Source organism: Solenopsis invicta, chromosome 4 (genome assembly GCF_016802725.1).
Source record: "Solenopsis invicta isolate M01_SB chromosome 4, UNIL_Sinv_3.0, whole genome shotgun sequence".
Taxonomy (NCBI): Eukaryota; Metazoa; Arthropoda; class Insecta; order Hymenoptera; family Formicidae; genus Solenopsis; species Solenopsis invicta.
The window spans coordinates 10,442,201-10,463,636 of NC_052667.1; the positions used below are offsets into that span (position 1 = coordinate 10,442,201).

General features: G+C 31.0%; 1 protein-coding gene across 5 annotated transcripts in view; it reads left to right on the forward strand.

Annotated features, from left to right (window-relative positions):
- The first annotated feature begins 4,739 nt into the window (after positions 1–4,739).
- Positions 4,740–21,436, forward strand: part of LOC105197972 (DNA (cytosine-5)-methyltransferase PliMCI) — a 67,718-nt gene continuing 51,021 nt past the window's right edge. For 2 of the 5 annotated variants that reach the window (XR_003269508.2, XR_003269509.2), the window contains exons 1-4: positions 4,740–5,018; positions 6,023–6,506; positions 20,627–21,005; positions 21,091–21,414. Coding sequence is in view for 3 of the 5 variants with exons in the window: in XM_026141132.2 (XP_025996917.1) it covers positions 4,955–5,018; positions 6,023–6,506; positions 20,627–21,005; positions 21,091–21,414 (1,251 nt within the window). In the remaining 2 variants the exon portion in view is untranslated. Of the gene's footprint in view, positions 5,019–5,134; positions 5,950–6,022; positions 6,507–20,626; positions 21,006–21,090; positions 21,415–21,436 lie in introns of those variants that run through there. The other 3 variants (XM_026141132.2, XM_026141131.2, XM_026141133.2) reach the window with 2 other exon arrangements.

Sequence of the window (21,436 nt, forward strand, 5' to 3'; positions counted from 1 at the left end):
CTTTTCAGTGCATTATCAATCGAACACACCACAGTTTCTGAACCAGTGGAATGCACACCAACCAAATACAACACACTAGAAGAGGGCGCACTCAGTGCGCACCAGTGCGCACTAGTGCATCCAATCGAATTTGCTATTTGATTCTGTCCATGGGGAAATTTTCCAAACTGAAAAGTCACCACTTTCTACATACTCACAGTTTATGACCTAGTTTACACCGAACACTTGACACGCATACTAACAAGTAAATTTCTATTAAATTGTCTTAATTTCGACAATACGTGTACATGTATACGTAATATCTATATTTAATTAATTATCTTGATTCATATTGTACCAGCTTAATATACTATTCATTAAATTTATTACCGAAATTAAGATAATTGAATAGAAAGTTACTAAATATTACGCGTATCAAGTATTCGGTGTAAACAAAGCCTATGGCCTAGTTTACACCGAGCACTTAATACGCGTACTAACTCGTAACTTTCTATTAATTTATCTTACTGTCAACAATGCGTGTATACATAACATATATATTTAATTATTTTAATTCATATTGTACCAACTTAATATACTATTTTTTTAATTTATTGCCGAAATCAAGACAATTTAATAGAAAATTACTAGTTAGTACGCGTATCAAGTGCTCGGTGTAAACAAGGTCTATGATTAATGAAACGACTAGAGTCACCAACGAAAGACTGTTAAAGACCGCTAACCTTACGGGAATTTGTGTGACTGTTAAATTTTTAATGATAAACTGACAATACAGTACTAATTTTATAATTTATTGTTATCTTGAAGTTTCATAAATATGCTTATGTATTTGTAACCTAAAAATTCTCGATTTTTATTAAAAATTGCAGTTTTGATGTTAACATCCAAGTTTGATTATCGACAGAGATAATAACTCAAAAAGAATTACAATTTTAAAGCAATATACAATGATATTATTAAATATAAGTATGCATATTTGCTTATGAAGTATTTGTATAATAAAAAAATCATGATTTTAATAACGTATTACTCAAATATTTGTATTAACAATCATATAATCGATAACGTCATTGCTCTTCAATTACCGCCGGGCCCCTGGGGCCCCAAATGGCCTCGAAAATTTACCCAGGGTTGACGGTCTTTAATAGTCTCTTGTCGGTGCTAGAGCTTATTGGTTGTTACGTTAATCATGAACTGTAAGTATGCAAAAAGATATCAACTTCTCAGTTTGGAAAATTCCCCCATGGACAGAATCAAAGACTTTGGCCCGTATTCATAGTCGGAACTTAAGCCTGCCGCAAACGATACGTTTTTTCTTACGAGATTGCTTACGTGCTCCTATACTGGCAGTCTTACGTGATCCCGTACTGGAAATTAGAGTCCTATATAAAGAGAGAAGCGACATCGAACCCCCACCACAACCTTTAGTATCCAATTGAGTCCTCCACCGCCATTTTGGGACCGCTCTAACGTCATCAAACACCATTCGTATCATTCTGCATACAGCTGTGGTCACAATATGGCTGATCGTTTAGCCAATCAAGTATCAATCAGATTACCAATCAGAACTTCGGACATCAATGTCGCTTCTCTCTTTATATAGGACTCTACTGGAAATGGGTAGCTTACGGGCTACGCTACTGGCTCGCGTAATGGATTTTCGTAATAGATCATGTCCTATTTTTCTTACGTGATTCTGTACTGGTTTATTGTGAAAGCCAATCAGGACGCAGTCTTATAGGTTATACTGGGTTATACCAGGTTATACTGTCGAAGTGTTGTCAAAGTTCAAACGTGAATTCACTTCGCAAACATGATGTCGTGCAGAAATGAAAAGACTTCAAAATAGTCCAAAGAAAGTATTTTATGTTTAATAGAAGCCTACTAATAAGAACCATGTTTATATGCGATAAACACACCAAATTACCATAATAAACACAGTAAAAGTGAGGCATTAAAGAATGTATTGACTGTCGACTCCATAAACGTCGGCGATATTTATTTCGTTGTCGTAATTTTTCAATAATTAAAAATAATGCAATTTTACGACAATGTACAACTGTTGCAATAATTTCATCCATCTCATCTATCTCATCCATATTTAAGCGTGCCGCTTCTATGAAACAAATTTCAGTTGCTTAGCCCGTACGAAAACTCGCACCGTGTGAAGCCACGGCCAGTAGCACTGCCAGTACCATTGCCCGTACGGTAGCAAGTAAGAAAATCCAATTAGAAATCCAGTAAGAAAAAACGTATCGTCTGCGGCAGGCTTTATTCTTAAGATCACCTTAAGTTTAATCTTAAGGTGCCCTCTAGATTCATAGTCGAAAAACAAGGCAGGATTTAAGCAAATACTCAATGCTTACCTTGTTCAAGATGATCTTATTTGGGAACGCCTTAATGTGATTCATAAACACATCTAAGCATGTGCTTAAGGCTACCTTATTAATCATTAATTCATAGTCATTTAAGACTGTCTTATTTCACGCACACATTTATAAATAAGACGATCTTCGAGAAGACGTGTCCAAGGACGTATTAAGCAAGGTTTTTGGAGGTTAAGTGGTCGCGTGCGTTGCTCCGGTCATACTTTTAATTGATCTGTAATAAAATCTTTAGTGATAATAAAAAAAGTTCTGCATTCTTAAGGCTGGTTTATAATTACTTAAAGTAGGTTTATAATAGCCGTAACCGTAAGAAATTGACCAATCATAGTTAATTTATAAGAGAATAATCGATGATTAACCAATTTCTTACGGTTACGGCTATTATAAACTTTAAGTGTAGTATTAAATTTTAAACTATTAATATTAATAATGACACAAATCAGAAAAAAACTGTTCTGCATGTGATACATTGCATTACAACAATAAATTTATTTTTCAGAAGGACGGTGTGAACATAAGCAGATATATATATACAGGGTGCGAGAAAAGTTCCGGGACGGCGAAATATCTCGAAAACTAAGCATTTTAGGAAAAAGTGTTTCAGACAAAAGTTGTAGGGTTTAAAAAGATCTATTTACTGATCTTATCAGTTTGACCTTGGATGGCGTCGCCAAGGTCAGATCGAAATTACATTAACTTTTTTAAATGGAACACCTAACTTTTTATTGCATATTCTTGTAGCTTATCTCGAGACTTTTCCAAAACATTACAAGAAAGTTTATTTTCGTTGAGTACTTTCCGAGTTGTGAGGCTTGAAAGCTACAGTGTACTGTAGTGTGGGTCCAGCCACTCTTGCCTTAACTGGCCGGACACACGCCACACTTGCCTTAACTGGCCGGACACACGCCACACTTGCTTTAACTGGCCGGACACACGCCACACTTGCCTTAACTGGCCGGATCCACACGCCACTCTTGCCTTAATTGGCTGGAGCAAAGCAAGTGTGGCGTGTGTCCGACCAGTTAAGGCAAGTGTGGCGTGTGTCCGGCCAGTTAAGGCAAGAGTGGCTGGACCCACACTACAGTACACTGTAGCTTTCAAGCCTCACAACTCGGAAAGTACTCAACGAAAATAAACTTTCTTGTAATGTTTTGGAAAGGTCTCGAGATAAGCTACAAGAATATGCAATAAAAAGTTAGGTGTTCCATTTAAAAAAGTTAATGTAATTTCGATCTGACCTTGGCGACGCCATCCAAGGTCAAACTGATAAGATCAGTAAATAGATCTTTTTAAACCCTACAACTTTTGTCTGAAACACTTTTTCCTAAAATGCTTAGTTTTTGAGATATTTCGCCGTCCCGGAACTTTTCTCGCACCCTGTATATTTATACAGCTCAGCTAGTCAGCTAGTCGCTGAATTGTCATCATCACCTTGGTTTATCTTGAGCGTCTACTCATGCAGAAATAATATCGGCCAACTAGAAACGAATTTGTGCTGGAGGCTATTTTATTGGCAATTTTATCAGGCAGTGTAAAATGTGGATCACTCGCAAAAACTGAGAGACATCACGGTGGAAGACGAATGTAAATATGCTTATCATAAGGATTTCTTTGTGCTCGAGCAAAATACTCAAGGCCATCCCTGGTACATTTGCAATATTTAATATTAATTAATAATACTTAACAATTACCTGCCGATTCCGTTAGCTCTTCAGTTCAAATGAAATTAAAATCATAGCTTAATAATATATAAAGCCTGCCGCAGACGATACGTTTTTTCTTACTGGATTTCTAACTGGAAATTTTCTAAACTGACCGACTTCTCAGTTTAGAAAATTTCCCCATGGACAAAATCAAAGTCCTTGGGAGTACATGATCGTGCAGTTCACGTGAAACTTTTCACTTTTCACGTTTCCGCCCTAGGGGAAATGTTACATGGGCTGTGTTCCGATATTAACTGCCAGTACTGAAAATGTATAGTATATGTGACGTGAACTATAAATTTTCAGTACTGCCAGTAAAAACGGAACACAGCCATGATAGACCCCCAGGAAGTGAATCGGACCAACCGGGAGTGCGCTGATAGCGCTGTGAGCGTGAATCGGACCGCAGCCCCAGTATAACTCTAGTATAACTTATACAGACTGCGTCCTGATTGGCTTTCACAATAAACCAGTGCAGAATCACGTAAGAAAAATAGGACATGATCTATTACGAAAATCCAGTACGCGAGCCAGTAGCGTAGCCCGTAAGCTACCTATTTCCAGTACGGGAGCACGTAAGCAATCCTGTAAGAAAAAACGTATCGTCTGCGGCAGGCTTTATATAAATCAATATGGCGACTTTATGCTGGATGCTCATCGGTCTTATGTTGTGTTTATGTATGCATTTCATGTGCGAGGCCCTTTAGGTGCGAAAAATTATCTCATGGTGTTGTCTCTCTTTTCTATCTTCCAACATTGGCGGGAACGTATCGAAAAGGCGGGAAACGTGAGTTATATTATGGTTTACTCGACCGAGAACAGTGAACGGTATACTGCTCCGCAAATTCCATCGTCTTTATCGCAATGACCCACAGATATTGCTCCAAGCGTAATGTCGGTACCCGGCGATTGAAGGACGAACTGCACGGTGAGTATCAAGAACATTCTGTACATTTCAAGAGTGGATTATTTACATGTTATTTACATTACATTTATATAAGTCTTATATAGACAATGTGAGTGACGTAAATTATAATGGATAACAACGTAGAAAAAATAATCACACAAGTTATAAGATAATAATTATTAATATATTTAACTTCATTCATACAGCACATAGTATAGTTTTTAGTTTTAGATTACAAACCAGACAAGATGATTCTTATAGATTTTCTGTCACTGTAAACAAATCTGTTAATGAAATTGTTCTATTACGTTAACCCTAGAAATTGTTATGTGCAGATGAATATTTAAATTTCATGAGTGAATGTCCTTTTAATCTACAACTATAAATTTTAATTGGCATAAAGTAGATGTAATTATACAATATTCTTTGAAAGAGAACTTTTATTTTGAATACATGATGATAAGCTTTTCTAATTTGTGATGAGTATATTTTAAGAAAAAATATTTGTTAAAGATAACCATTACTTAAGAAAACTAAATTAAGTATTTAATTGTTTTTCTTAGAATTAATATTTTTCTATGCATATTTTACATCGTCAATCTTTTATCTCGCATCTGTTTTCTTGACAACACAATGAACTGATTACCGCATGATATAAAATAATATGCCAATAACAATGACAATTTTATGGAAAGAATAATATAGAAGAAGAAAATTTATTTTTTTATTAAATTTGTTTTATCATAAATTTAAGGCAGTACTATCTGATTTTATATTGAAAGTTAACCAAAAGTTTATAACGATGATTGTCACATAAATATTAATTGACTGGAATAGATTTTTTTGTATAAAATCTTAAAGTGTTCTATTAATAGATGATAACTTAAAATAACTGCTTCAAAATAATATGCAATCACATCATAAAAACACATATTCAAACATAATTTGAAATGTAAGATAGAGTTATAAATAGTTATAACCAGCCATTTATAAATATTACTTTTAAACATGTACTATTTTGACAGAGAATGAACCAAGTTCCAGCAGAAAAAAAATACATCGGCGTACTAAGAAAAATATTAATACAGAATCAGATGAAGTGATAGAACAGGAAGATGAACTAGATTCAAAAATTAAATCAGATCTATCTGAAATCAAAATGAAAGTAGATGAAAATGTTACTCGAGAATTTGATAAGGAAAATCATGATCCAGAAATAAATCAAGAGGAAACAAAGGAAAATCCAGAGAAGAGAATAAAAATAGAAAATAGTAACAAAACATTTGAATCAAGACATCAAGATAGCAAGAATACATCTGCTGCGATAGAGCGATGTCAATACTGCAAACATGTATTAAACAGTGATATAAAACTGTATCAAGGACATCCAAATGGTGCAATTGAAGAACAAATAGCTTTAATAGATCCTAAGCTGTGTTTATTTACTGGTGACGAATCTTTTGTAGATGAAAGCGATGAGAGACCACAGAATAAATTAACTCATTTTAGGTGAGTTTTTTTGAACCAATGTTTTCCAATGATGCATGTACTAATTCTTAACAGGATTTTTATTTTTCCATTTTGGTTTCAGAAAATTAATTTTTTTTACATTTTTTTAATAGTTTGAACTTTGAGAAACAGAGAGATTATATAATATCATATTAAAGAGTTTGCAAAAAGTTTCTAAAATATAAACTACAAAATTTTTAATGTTTTTTTTTAAATGTTTTTCAAAATTATTGCTATGATAACTTGTCCAGTTTTAATTTGATTTAAAATTTTTAGGAGGTTTTCATATTTTGCTCTCTCGTCTAATCTACAATTAAATAAAAATTACAGTTTTTTGATTTTTCTCACAAGAAAAAATCTTGAAAAGACAATTTTTTGATTTTTTATTCAAACCGTGACCGTTTCTATTAAAATTAATTTTTTTTAACTTACAGATGAAAATTTTGTTAGTATAGATTAAAAATCTTTATGAATTTTTTACTTTAAATAATTTCTACATCTTTGTGATAACAGTAAGCCAGTACTTTTTGACACGTCCATATAAATTTCCAATCAGTGTTCAAAACATCTTTTTTAATCATTAAACAATTTTATAAAGAACATTTGTATCAAAGTATCAAAGAATAAATGCACCAAGTTTTGAATTTATAACTTTTATATTTTTTTCAAAAAAAAACTAAAAAGAACACGAAAATGGAAAAAAGCATCAAATCAAGCAATTTTTGTCTCATAAGCAAGAAAAAATTTTTTAAGAATTTGATAATTTTAACTGTAGCTTTCAACTGCTTATTTTTTTCTTACCTTCCTCTGTAGCTAACAGGTACACGTCCAAATGATATCAACATTTGGTCACAGAATGGCTAAAAATGACCAATATAATAACATTAAAATGATGAGAAAATGATCTACTAATATCACGGACTGATGATTGTTTTAAGGGGGTATTCTCGTGTGATGGCCCATTTTCAAGGCGATTTTTAAGAATTAATTTTAAGTAAATAGTTAGATTTAATGTTTTTTGCTTACATTTATTTATCTTTGAAGAAGCATCTCAATTTTTTTCAAAACTTTTTATTAAAAATTATGGCGAAGACTAATTATTGAAGAAAGTATAATTTTACAGTTCTCCATTGGACACCACGATTGCTATTGTCCTGATTATCTAAAATACATAATTTTTTTTTATTTTATTCCTAATGAATGTGGCTATCGCGTAGACTAAAAGAAATTAATTTGAAAAAATTGACAAAATGGCGGCATTTAAAGTGTAATAGTTTGATTTTTACTATAAACTTCTAACATTTCTCAGTTCAAAAAAATAGTAATTTTAAAGATATCAAAAATATCCTAGTATATGCGATAGCCACATATGTGCACTACATTTGTGTAAAATTTCAAGTCGATCGGCCAGTAGTTTTTGAGATACCATGGCGCCCGATTTGAAAAATGTTTTGAGAAAAACGTGTTTAAAATTTTGCAGGCACTTTTGAGGTGGATAATGAATAATTTCAGTAACTTGTCCTTAGTCAGCTGTGCCAGAACAAGAGACCCTCCTCAACTTTATAAAACTCGTACTGATCTGTTTTTTCTTGTCTCATGGCAATTCTCGTCTCCTTTATCTCATGCAATGCCTGCTGCTCTGAACGTTTGATGCGCTCGTTGTCTCTGGTATCGGCGAAAATTTTGTCAATTTTTAATCTCATTATACCTATTATTTGCAAAATTAAATAAAAATCTTCATTAAAAATACAAAAACGGCCAAAAAAGTTGCAATTTGCACCGTTTTCTTCTCGCGGTATACATTTTTCGGTGCAATTATCCAAATTAATGAATTTAAACTTTCACTATTGTTTTGCTTATATAAAAACATTAACCCTTAAACACGTAAGTGGGTCTGAGAGACCCCATATGAAGTTTTGAACGCTTGCTATGTGAAGACGGAATGAGATAGGAGGTTCGGACCAAAACGTAAAAAAAGTTTGAAATTTCCTCTTTCGATTGATATTGTTGATCAACTTTTTTGATCACTTAGAATTCGAACGGCACGGCACCAAAGTTTTGTTAGGGTCAACGCGACTCATATAGTGTAAAAGTGAAACTTTTTTTGTGAGTATTTTACATAAAAAAAGCTGGACAAAATACGTTCGAACAGGTTCGCGGCTGTTACTCGCATATACTCTGTCTACAGTTGGAATACTACAAAATGCTGTAGAAAAGGGAGTTTTGCCGAAATATATCATGAAACACATCAATTTTCAATTTTAGACACAATTTAATCAAAAATACCTCATATTTGCCTTGTTACATAAGTACATTTTTTAAAAGAAATGACAATGGTATAATTTTTTTTTGAAAGTATGAATCTTTAGCTTGAAAACGCTGTATTATAAAGTTCTTCAAAGGTTTTTGTTGCAAAGATATAATTTTTTTTTTTAAGTTGATTTTTAGATGCCCAAAAATACCTCATATTCTCCATGTTACATAATTATACTTTTTAAAAGGAATGACTTTGCCAAATTTTATTTTGAAAGTGTGACTCTTTAGCTTTAAAACGACATATTTGAAAGTCCTTAAATGTTTCTTGTTGCAAAGATATGATTTTTTGAAGGAAAAGTGGATTTTTGATTTCTCATTTTGCTTAATGGTTTTTCTTTTATAACTTTACAATAAATTATTTTTTGGCAATGCCAATTGTGCAGTCACACTCCTGAGATTTTGAACTTTTGTTAAAAAAAAAACTCGTAGAAAAATATTGATTGTAATCAAAATTGTAGCTTCTCAAAGTTGAAAAAGTCTCCCAGACCCAAAAATGTGTTTCCGTATTTTACAGGATTGTTTTAAGGGTTAAAAAGACACATGAACACTAATAACTCTAATAATACTACTTGACACGCAACGATGCATCCGCTGTATGGGAATTTTGGTTGGCGCACCATATGGAGGCTGCGTTCTTTAAAACTTTATAACTTCAATGAATTTTGTCTTAATATTGTAGGAATACGTTTTTAAGATTCCAAATTATAAAAATATGAAAAAAATTTTTTGATTTTTTTGATCGTCACACGAGAATACCCCCTTAAGACGTTAAAAAGACAACTCTGACTATTTTGGTTCTTTTAATGACGTCTAAATAACGTACAGGATTATAAAAATAAAAACCGAAATTGCATATAAAATTATTTTATTAACGAAATATAATATTATTTTATTAACAAAAATTTTTATTATATTGTAATATAAAATGTATTATATATATATATATATATATATATATATATATATATATATATATATATATATATATATATAATTTCTCTTCAAGCTTACATTGCCGAGAAGGGGACTTGGTTTACAATAATTTCTTAACCACTCATTCATCCACATCCTGTACTAATCTTATGTTCTATGCCTTTCTTACCTATACCCTACCACGCGTTTACATTTTCTTTTTGTTTTCTATCATTTAACGTTTCTTTTTAACATTCTATTATTTCTCACATCTACATTTTTATTTCCTTTACCTTTACATTTACATCTTATTTTCTTACTTATTGTCTATAATATCACTACTCACAGCTATTCACAGCCTTTGTTTTTATAGTATTTAACCCTACGTGCTACCTTGTAATATCTGATACTATCTTACAATCTACTTCCCTATCTCTTTTTATTTACTATCTCCTATTTATAAAATGTATTATATACAATGTGCATACTCATAGAAAAATAAACGTAAAGTAATATTCATATTTTATCCATATACATTTTGTATCTGTAATAACATAGAAATATATTTATAGACCAAATAAAACTAAACTAATATTTATATTTTATATCTATATACATTTTTACATACACCCATAATAAACAAAACTAGAAATAATACATTAAGATATCACAAAAAAGACGTTTTATGTACGACTGTTTTTGATCATCTGACGTCACTTTTGCTGTGTCTCTACCTGAGTTTGTGAAACCCAGTAACTTTGATACGCTATATCTCGGAACAGAAACCATATTTATTAGCTTATAATATTATGAAATCGATACCTTAGAGTCTAATAAAGACGATAAACGAGACTCGAATCAAAAATATTTTATTTTTAAGTAATTACAATATTTAAAAAAGTTGTATTGCAAAAATTCGCAAAAAATGAGTACTTTGTAGTTTATAATTTTTTTCCTAGTCAACCTCAATCCTAGTTTTCAAATTCTATTATAAAAAAGTAAAGCAATGTAAAAAATCGTGTATAGGGTACGTCGTATCCAAATATAGGAAGCTAGAGTTAAACAGATATAATTTGTTTACATGAAAAAATTTTTTATAGTTTTACAGAGATAAATATATTCATTTTTTATTTAATAATGATTTTTATTTTTTGAGAAGAAAAAAAATATCAAATAGAAAGTAACAGTTTCTTTAAACTAAGAATTAAATTTTTTTAATACTATGACATATTATCAAAACAATTATATTATGATTTTTAGATAACTATTGTAATTTTAAAAAGAAAATGTAACACATATATGCAATATATCTGACATTAGGTGTAACACCAGTTATGAGTAAGTAGAGTCAATTAAACTGAGTTGAAGAGTCCTGTATCATTTTACAATTTTCGCAATAATTAATGAGGGTCCTGTCACACTATTTCAAACAGTTTAGAAACTTATAAAAAATGTTAAGCGTAAATACTTACTAAACTTAACTCTAGCTCTTTACACATGGATATGATGTAAGCCACCCTATATGATTTTTTACATTGCTATATTTTTTTATAGTATAATTTGAAGATTAGGACTAAAAAAACTTTAATTATTCATAGATACGATAAGCTTGCAAGTATATTGTTTTCTATTTTTTAATTAGAATATACGACAGTTTAAAAAGAGTATCCTTGTGTGGGTAACTTGTATGTTTTGGCATTCTGGATACCTCTTTTATTAAATACACGTTTACTGGGTTTTAACGTTTCAAAATTATTTTAGTATAATATATACGCATTATTATATACAGTGTAATATTTGTTTGTCTTTAACATACTAACACGCGCCAACACTGAAACTTTCTTCGAGGTCCGAGGACTTCTTAATTATATATATACTAATAATATTTATTTATTATATCCTTTTAACTGCCATTTTATATTGTTCAAATAATAAAATTTTGTTCATTATAAAATCATGAATTTGTTGATTTTTTAAAAATATTGATTTTTAATACTTCAAATAGTTGAACTTTTTGAACCGATTGATGCCGACCTTTTTTTTGTCAGTCCAAAGGGTCAACTAAAAATCTCCACTGGTTTTTTACTTTGAGTTAAAATTAAAAAATTTTAGATTTTTACTCATTTTTTGCTACACAATTTTAATAAATTGTAATTATTTGAGAATATAATATTTTTTATTAGATTCTTGCTTATCGTCTTTGAGAAATAATTGGTGTACAATTTATATGGGCAAAAGAACTTTTATTTAAAAGGCAAAAATAAATCAGCTGTGCGACAGATAACACGTCTAACTATTGAGACTGACAGAAATGAAGTGACAACTTATTCATAAAACTTGACAGCTGTTATTTTTGTTTAATTAAAGAACAACATGTTACTTTTGTTTAATTAAAGAACAACTCTTTAACCCTTAAACACACCGATCCTGTGAAATATGGAAACACATTTTTGGGTCTGGGAGACTTTTTCAACTTTGAGAAGCTACAATTTTGATTACAATCAATATTTTTCTACGAGTTTTTTTTTTTAAACAAAAATTCAAAATCTCAGGAGTGTGACTGCATAATTGGCATTGCCGACAAATAATTTATTGTGAGATTATAAAAGCAAAATCATTAAACAAAAATAAGAAATTGGTCAAAAATCCACTTTTCCTTCAAAAAATCATATCTTTGCAACAACAAACGTTTAAGGACTTTCAAATACGGCGTTTTAAAGCTAAAGAGTCACATTTTCAAAATAAAATTTGGCAAAGTCATTTTTTTTTAAAAGTATAATTATGTAACATGGAGAATATGAGGTATTTTTGGGCATCTAAAAATCTACTTTTAAAAAAAAATCATATTTTTGCAACAAAAAACTTTAAAGAACTTTACAATACGGCGTTTTAAAGCTAAAGATTCATACTTTCAAAAAAAAATTATATTATTGTCATTTCTATTAAAAAATGTACTTATGTAACAAGGCGAATATGAGGAATTTTTGATTAAATCGTGTCTAAAATTGAAAATTGATGTCTTTCATGATATATTTCGGAAAAACTTTTTTTTCTACAACATTTTATAGTATTCCAATTTTAGACAGAGTATATGCGAGTAACATCTGCAAATCGACCTGTTCGAACGTATTTTGTCCAGTTTTTTATGTAAAATACTCACAAAAAAAGTTTCACTTACACACTATATAGGTCGCATTGACCCTAACAAAACTTTGCTGCCGTGCCGTTCGAATTCTAGTTGACCAAAAAAGTTGATCAACTATATCAATTGAAAGAGGAGATTTCAAACTTTTTTTACGTCTTGGTCCGAACCTCCCATCTCATTCCGTCTTCACATAGCAAGCGTTCAAAACTTTATATGGAGTCTCTTAGACCCACTTACGTGTTTAAGGGTTAAAACATTCAGAACTTTAAAAGTATAAATTTTAACTTAACTTTACTTGTTAAATTATCCATTTAACAGTTTTTATCAAACTCTAAGGTATCGATTTTATATATTATGAACTAAAAAATATGCTTTCTATTCAGAGACATAGCGTGTCAAAGTTACAGGGTTCCAAACCCATAGTTAGAGAGAAAAACAAAAATAAGTGTGGGGAGCAAGATTAAAAATAACACTTTTAGATTTCTAGAGCCGCTGAACATGAATCCAGCTCAATTTTAAAAATTTAAAGTGGATTCAAGATGGCCGATAAAATATCAAAAATTTATAAAATTAAATTATTTATATCAGAAAATTTATAATTGGTTAATTTAAATTTTTAAAATTTGAGTTTAGATTTGTGTTCAGCGACCTTGAAAATGTAAAGGGGTCATATTTTGTGAAAATTGTTTTTTTTTTTTTAAATTAACATGTGACGCTATATAAATTTATAGATTAGGTAAAATCAGTTTCAATAAGATTAAGTACAACCTTAAAACTGCCTTTATTTAGTTTTTATTATGTATGTTATGATCTGCTTACTGGTTTTTACAAAAACATGAATTTAAGATACTATGGTCAGGAGTAATAAATCAATATGTTAAAATGGCTTAATATGATTTAATCTATCGTTTAAACAACCGACACAAAAGTGAAACTGGTTTCGTTTGTACACAGTTTTTTTCAATAGCAATATATACAGAAAAGCATTACATTAAAGTATTAAATGTAATACAAAAATAAATAAATGGACATATAGAAAAAAAAACTAAGATACCCTTGAATGAATTTATTTAGTTATAAATTTTGTTAGCTATAAATGTTGTGTTATTGTTTATTTTCTTTAAATTAAATTATAATGTATACAAACAAATTTTTGGAACACTAATGGAATTTCCATTATTCCCAATCGTAGCTGACATAATTGCAGGATTTAAAAAATGATGCACTCAATAAAAAGATAGATTTGGGAATCAAGATTCCGCATGTGTTATTCAGCATGTGTCAAGACGATCTAAACATTCCGTATCACTACTGTTACCGTAATCATACTGTTTAATACAATCGTGCATTTGATTGGGATAACAACAATTTGAAAAATTTTAGACTTTGAGCTGAATTATTACAAAAAATTAATAGCTGAAATAATTTATATCAAAACTCACAAAAATAGCTTACTTTCTAATGAAGATACAGAATTTTTAGACGAATTTAATATTACATCCGTATTAGACGGTTGAAAAGGATCAAGTAAAATCGAAACACGTTCCGTGCTTTAAGTTTTGCGAATATTATTATATTGTAATAAATCTTCAAGATCTATCAGTATTGCTCATTATTTTAGCCTTTCATTCGTATTAATTTTTTAGACGAAGTTTATTTTAATTTATTGCAAAGGTTGCTAATAACAGCTTTAAAACACACGGTTTGTTTATGTTGCTATTGATAATAAACATTATTATCGCTTGCTTCACTTTGAAGTTCATTACAAAATTACCTTTTCAAAAAAAAGGTAAAAAAAGCGCCTATGTGTGTTGCGCGCAACTTATCTTGAAATTGTGTAATCTAATAAAAATAATATACGTTTATTAAAAAAAAATGTGTGAAATCTTTTAAAGTGCACCTATTATAAAAAGAATATACTTTTTCTACAAAATTAAAGTAGTAGTATTTTTTTTTTAACATTCCTATTTCTAACCCAACTGGTAGTATCTTCAATTTTTATACAAAACCCACATGGTACTATCTCTGTATTGTCATTAAAAAATCTTCGTATTTTAAAAATTTAAGTGATAGCATCTTTAACCCTTAAACACACCGATCCTGTAAAATACGGAAACACATTTTTGGGTCTGGGAGACTTTTTCAACTTTGAGAAGCTATAACTTTGATTACAATCAATATTTTTTTACAATTTTTTTTTTTTTTTCGTTCAAAATCTTAGGAGTGTGACTGCACAATCATCGGCATTGCCGAAAAATAATTTATTGTGAAGCTATAAAAGAAAAAACATTAAGCAAAAATGAGAAATTGGTAAAAAATCCACTTTTCTTTCAAAAAATCAAATTTTCGCAACAAAAAACTTTTAAGGACTTTCAAATAAGGCGTTTTAAAGCTAAAGATTCACACTTTTAAAATAAAATTTGGCAAAGTTATTCCTTTTAAAAAGTATAATTATGTAACATGGAGAATATGAGATATTTTTGGCCATCTAAAAATTCACTTTAAAAAAAATCATTTCTTTGCAACAAAAAACTGTGAAGAACTTTACAATACGGCGTTTTAAAGCTAAAGATTCATACTTTCAAAAAAAAAATTATATCATTGTTATTTCTATTAAAAAATGTACTTACGAGGTGTGTTCAAAAAGTATCGCGAATTTTGAATTTTCGCGGGTTACGTATATTCGAATTTCGATCTTTTTGTGGCGTTATGTTGGTACTCATGTCTCTCACTTATGCCGACAAGCTCGGCCATTTTGAATGTTCACTTAATTGTTGACAGCTGCTTTGCTTGCACGTGTTTTGGATCGTCTTCGATTTTTACCTATTCAAAAAAATGGATCAAAGAACCTGTATCAAATTTTGTGTGAAAAACGAAATTAAGTGCGCGGATGCATTCCGAATGTTGACTGTGGCATACGGAGAAGCTACCTTGGACCGAAGCAACGTTCATCGGTGGTACAAAATGTTCTCAGAAGGCCGAGAAGATGTGAACGACGAAGAGCGTGCCGGACGCCCGAGCACTTCAACAACAGACGAAAAAATTAATGAAGTGGAGAAAATGGTATTGGCCAATCGTCGAATCACCGTTAGAGAAGTTGCTGAGGACCTAAACATATCGATTGGCTCGTGCCATTCGATTTTTATCAATGATTTGGGCATGAGACGGGTCGCCGCGAAATTCGTACCAAAATTGCTCAATTGCGACCAAAAACAGCATCGCATGAACATTGCTAATGAGATGTTGGACTCTGTCCGCGACGATCCAAATTTGCTTCAGAGGGTCATAACTGGTGACGAATCGTGGGTTTATGGTTATGACGTGGAAACCAAAGCTCAATCATCTCAATGGAAGCTGCCGCACGAACCAAGACCGAAAAAAGCGCGCCAAGTTCGGTCGAATGTGAAAGTTTTGCTGACAGTTTTCTTCGATTGCAGGGGCGTGGTGCATCATGAGTTCTTGCCACAGGGTAGAACGGTCAATAAGGAATATTACCTGCAAGTTATGCGCAATTTGCGCGAAGCAATCCGCCAGAAATGCCCGGATTTGTGGAAGAACAAAAATTGGCTTTTGCACCAAGATAACGCCCCTGCTCACACATCGTTGCTTGTGCGCGACTTTTTGGCCAAAAACAACACACTAATGATGCCGCAGCCACCGTATTCCCCAGATCTGGCCCCCTGTGACTTTTTCTTGTTCCCTAAACTGAAGAGGCCCATGAAAGGACGACGTTACGCTACGCTTGACGAGATAAAGACGGCATCGAAGGAGGAGCTGAACAAGATAAAAAAAAATGATTTGTTGAAGTGCTTCGAAGATTGGAAAAACCGTTGGCACAAGTGTATAATATCTCATGGGGATTACTTTGAAGGGGACAAAATAGATATTCATGAATAAATAAATAATTTTTGAAAAAACACAAAATTCGCGATACTTTTTGAACACACCTCGTATGTAACAAGGCGAATATGAGGTATTTTTGATTAAATCGTGTTTAAAATTGAAAATTGATGTGTTTCATGATATATTTTGGAAAAACTCCCTTTTCTACAGCATTTTATAGTATTCCAACTTTAGACAGAGTATATGCGAGTAACATCTGCAAACCGACCTGTTCGAACGTATTTTGTCCAGCTTTTTTATGTAAAATACTCACAAAAAAAGTTTCACTTTTACACTATATGAGTCGCGTTGACCCTAACAAAACTTTGGTGCCGTGCCGTTCGAATTCTAAGTGACCAAAAAAGTTGATCAACAATATCAATCGAAAGAGGAGATTTCAAACTTTTTTTACGTCTTGGTCCGAACCTCCTATCTCATTCCGTCTTCACATAGCAAGCGTCCAAAACTTCATATGGGGTCTCTCAGACCCACTTACGTGTTTAAGGGTTAATTCTTATAGAAAAATTTTATTCCAACCCAAGTGGTATTTCCTTAAATATTGTGTAATTTAATTCAACCTAAATGCATTTTTCCAAAAAATCTTTTAAACAATCAAAGTGTACTATCTTTGTATTTCCATTGAAAAAGCTTTCAATTTTAACCCAAGTGGTTGTATTTAATTTTAATAAGTTTCAATGGAATATATAACATTTAATTTAAAAGATTAAAAAGGAAACGGTACAAAATGAAAAAATTTTATTGAAATAAAAAATTTTTGATACAAAAACATGGTATTGCTAGATAGGAAAAGCAATGAAAAGAGTTGAATAATTTCTGTACAAAACCTAATTGCTATTATCTCTGTATTGTCATTGAAAATCTTCCAAACCAAGTGGTATTTAATTAAAAATAAATAATATATTAAAATTTTGTAATCCAATTTAACTTAAATAATTTATATTTTAACAGAATCTTTATTTTTTTTAAATAAAATCCAAGTGGTATCTTAAGTTTAACTTAGAATTAGAATTACTTAAATGTTAAAGAAACTAAAACTTATTTTGCAAATTTCTTTTATAACGCATATTTTACAAGTGTTACATTTATTGCATTCTTTCTTATGTCTTTTCTGCTTTTTCTATCTAGCAGCGCCATGTTTTTGTACATCAAAAATTTTTTATTTTAATAAAATTTTTTTATTTTGTACCGTTTTCTTTTTAATCTTTTAAATTAAATGTTATATATTCTATTGAAACTTATTAAAATTAAATACAACCACTTGGGTTAAAATTGAAAGATTTTTCAATGGAAATACAAAGATACACTTTGATTGTTTAAAAGATTTTTTGAAAAAATGCATTTAGGTTGAATTAAATTACACAATATTTAAGGAAATACCACTTGGGTTGGAATAAAATTTTTCAATGAGAATTAAAGATGCTATTACTTGAATTTTTAAAACGAAGATTTTTTGATGACAATACAGAGATAGTACCACGTGGGTTTTGTATAAAAGTTGAAAATACTACCAGTTGGGTTAGAATAGGAATGTTTAAAAAAAAAAAAAAATACAAATACTGCTACTTTAATTTTGTAGAAAAAGTATATTCTCTTTATAATAGGCGCACTTTAAAAGATTTCATACATTTTTTTTGAATAAACGTATATTATTTTTATTAGATTACACAATTTCAAGATAAGTTGTGCGCAACACACATAGGCGCTTTTTTTACCTTTTTTTTTGAAAATGTAATTTTGTGCTGATATCACGCGTTTTGTAGTGTTAAGCAATATGGTTTTTTTTTTTTTTTTTTTACAAGGCACGATTTACACTATCATTTAGGTTTTATAGAATCAAATACATACCAATTGGGTTAGAATAGGAAAATTTTTTAATATAAAGTACAAAGTAGTACTACTTGGATTTTGTAGAATTAAATTAGCATAGAAAATTTTTTCTGTTAAAATACAAAAATAGTACCACTTGGGTTTAGAAGAAAAATAAAAATAAAGTGCACGCACACGCATACTTGGTGCCTTTTCTTACCTTTGTTTTTTGAAACGGTGATTTTGTACTGATTATTCTTAACCGGGCGAAAAACGGATTAAAGGGTTGTCCGCTCCACCGGAATCGCTGTGACGGAATGATCAGTTGCGTTAGGTGACAACTACTATTCAGGTTAGATGAAGGTGCATGACATGATTGATTGAATAGCTAATATAATATAGTAGCAAACGCTTCTCTGTGTCGAAAATATGTACTGTACAAGAAAATCTTGGCGACGATGACGTTTTTTAAATGTAAAAATTTGGAGATTTGGACTTGCGTTGCGATATTTTCGCTCGTAGGGCACGGAGAGAAAAAATAAAAACACTTATTATACAAATCGGGGCCAAGCTATCGTTTGAGACTACTCAGAACTTGATCGGTTCAGCCGATCTGATAATCTCGCGTGCTTGGAACTCGCTGACTCGCGTAAAAGAGGGTCGGTCTGCGACTCGCTTCTTCTACATAGGCGCGAGTCGCGACCGCGCTTCTAGATTTATATCGTTAACAGCCGATCACGAATCATCGATAGAGATACATTATTACTTAATCATTACATCAGGACGTTTCTCGATGGCTTGCTTTTGTACTACGTAGCCTCTATCTGTTTAAATTATTAAAAAAAAGGAATTTATTTGCGTCAGATGGTTAATTATTATTTTACCAATAGTCACATCAAACAATATCCACAGTCAAATTAACCACCATCCTAATTTTTATTCAAGAAATTAGTAAGAGGAACAAAGAATACGATCATACTGAATGCAATGAAATAATCGTACATTAAAATCTCAAGACGTTACAACACTTGATTCTTCTGATTCTTATTCCTCTTTTTATTTGTTAACAAGTTCCGAGACACTTCCCAGATAGCCAAGCGTGATTTAGCACATTCGGTAAATGTAACAATCTGCACGAGTTGTTGTGTAATTGCCGTCAATTTGCTAAATCGGAATTGTGTACAAACTGAGTTAGCAACATAAGAGCGTAGACATCATCAATTTATGAAATTTCAAAAACAAACATTGAGGATTAAGAACGCGTCATGTTGATAGCAAAGTAAAAAATGCCATCAAGATGCTATCAATTTATCATCAAATTTAGAATTCACATGAGAGATTTATATTTCACACGTAATGAGGAAACACTTTATCCCTAGTTTGTTGACATCTATTACTGCAACTTGACAGCAACATGCCGGCATCTTGAACTCATTTAGCTATTTGGGTTTTGTTTTTATTTATTTATTTATTTTTGTATTATGTTTAATATTTTAATACAATGTTTTTTGTATATTACGACTAAAGAAAACTATAGCGAAATTGATTTTGCTATTATATTAGTTACTTAAATGGCAAATTAAATCATATAATTTAACTTCTTGATTTATGCTGGTTCTTGGTCAGTATGTAATATATCGAATTTATTTTTTGTTTTATAGTGATAGTTTAGATCTTTTGTTTCAAGCTTTGCGGAAGTTTGTCACATTCAGCACATCACATTCAGAATTATAAATTATCGAAAAATGTCAAAATTGCAATTTTTAGCAAATTTAATAACAAATTTCTTAAAATTGTAATGTGTAGAAAAATTTCAAATTCGTATTTAACAATCAAAATTACATAAGAAATGATTTTAAAAATCTCAAGGCAAATTTTGTGTTGTACAGTGTAATTATTGATTTAATAATCAATTATTTTCTGTGTATTGAAAGCGAGAATACTCACTTAAAATTGTTGTAGAACATTTAAACAATTAATGTTAAAAAAATTAAACGTATTATATAATAGAAAATTAATTTTTTTTTTTTTTTTTTAGTGTTTATGATATGAATGGGCATCTGTGTTCTTTTGACACGGGGCTCATAGAGAAAAACGTCTTATTATATTTTTCTGGATACATGAAAGCTATTTACGAGGAAAATCCTTCGCCTGAAGGAGGTATACCGACAAAAGATATGGGACCAATAAATGAATGGTATATTACTGGCTATGACGGAGGCGAATTGGCATTAGTCGGTTTTAGTACTGCGTTCGCGGAATATATTTTAATGGAACCATCTGAGGCTTACGCGCCGTTTATGGATGCAGTTATAGAAAAGATATATATGAGTAAATTGGTTATAGAATTCTTGATACATTCTTATTCAGTTCTCGAAATTGAGCCAAAGTACGAAGATCTGTTAAACAAACTTCAAGTAAGCTTGTTGTTTTATATCTTAATACTTTTCTACGTATGTGCATATTTTTTCCGAGCGTTTTATTATTTTTGCATTATTGTAGACGACGGTACCACCCAAAGAAACGATGAAGTTTACAGAGGATACGCTGTTACGTCACGCGCAATTTATTTGCGATCAAGTTTTGTCATCGGATAATAATGTTGGTTCTAGTTCTGATGAGACTCTTCTCATCACGGCGCCATGTATGCGATCTCTTATGCATCTCTCTGGTGTTACCTTAGGTAAGAAATCAGCTATCCGTCTATCGAAACGACAGCCGAAGATTAAAAAGCCCTCCTGGTCAATGGCCACTACAACAAAATTAGTTAGCAATATGTTTGAAAATATCTTTGCTGACCAACTGGCTAAACATAATGATATGAAGGTATATTGTCGCTTTTACAATT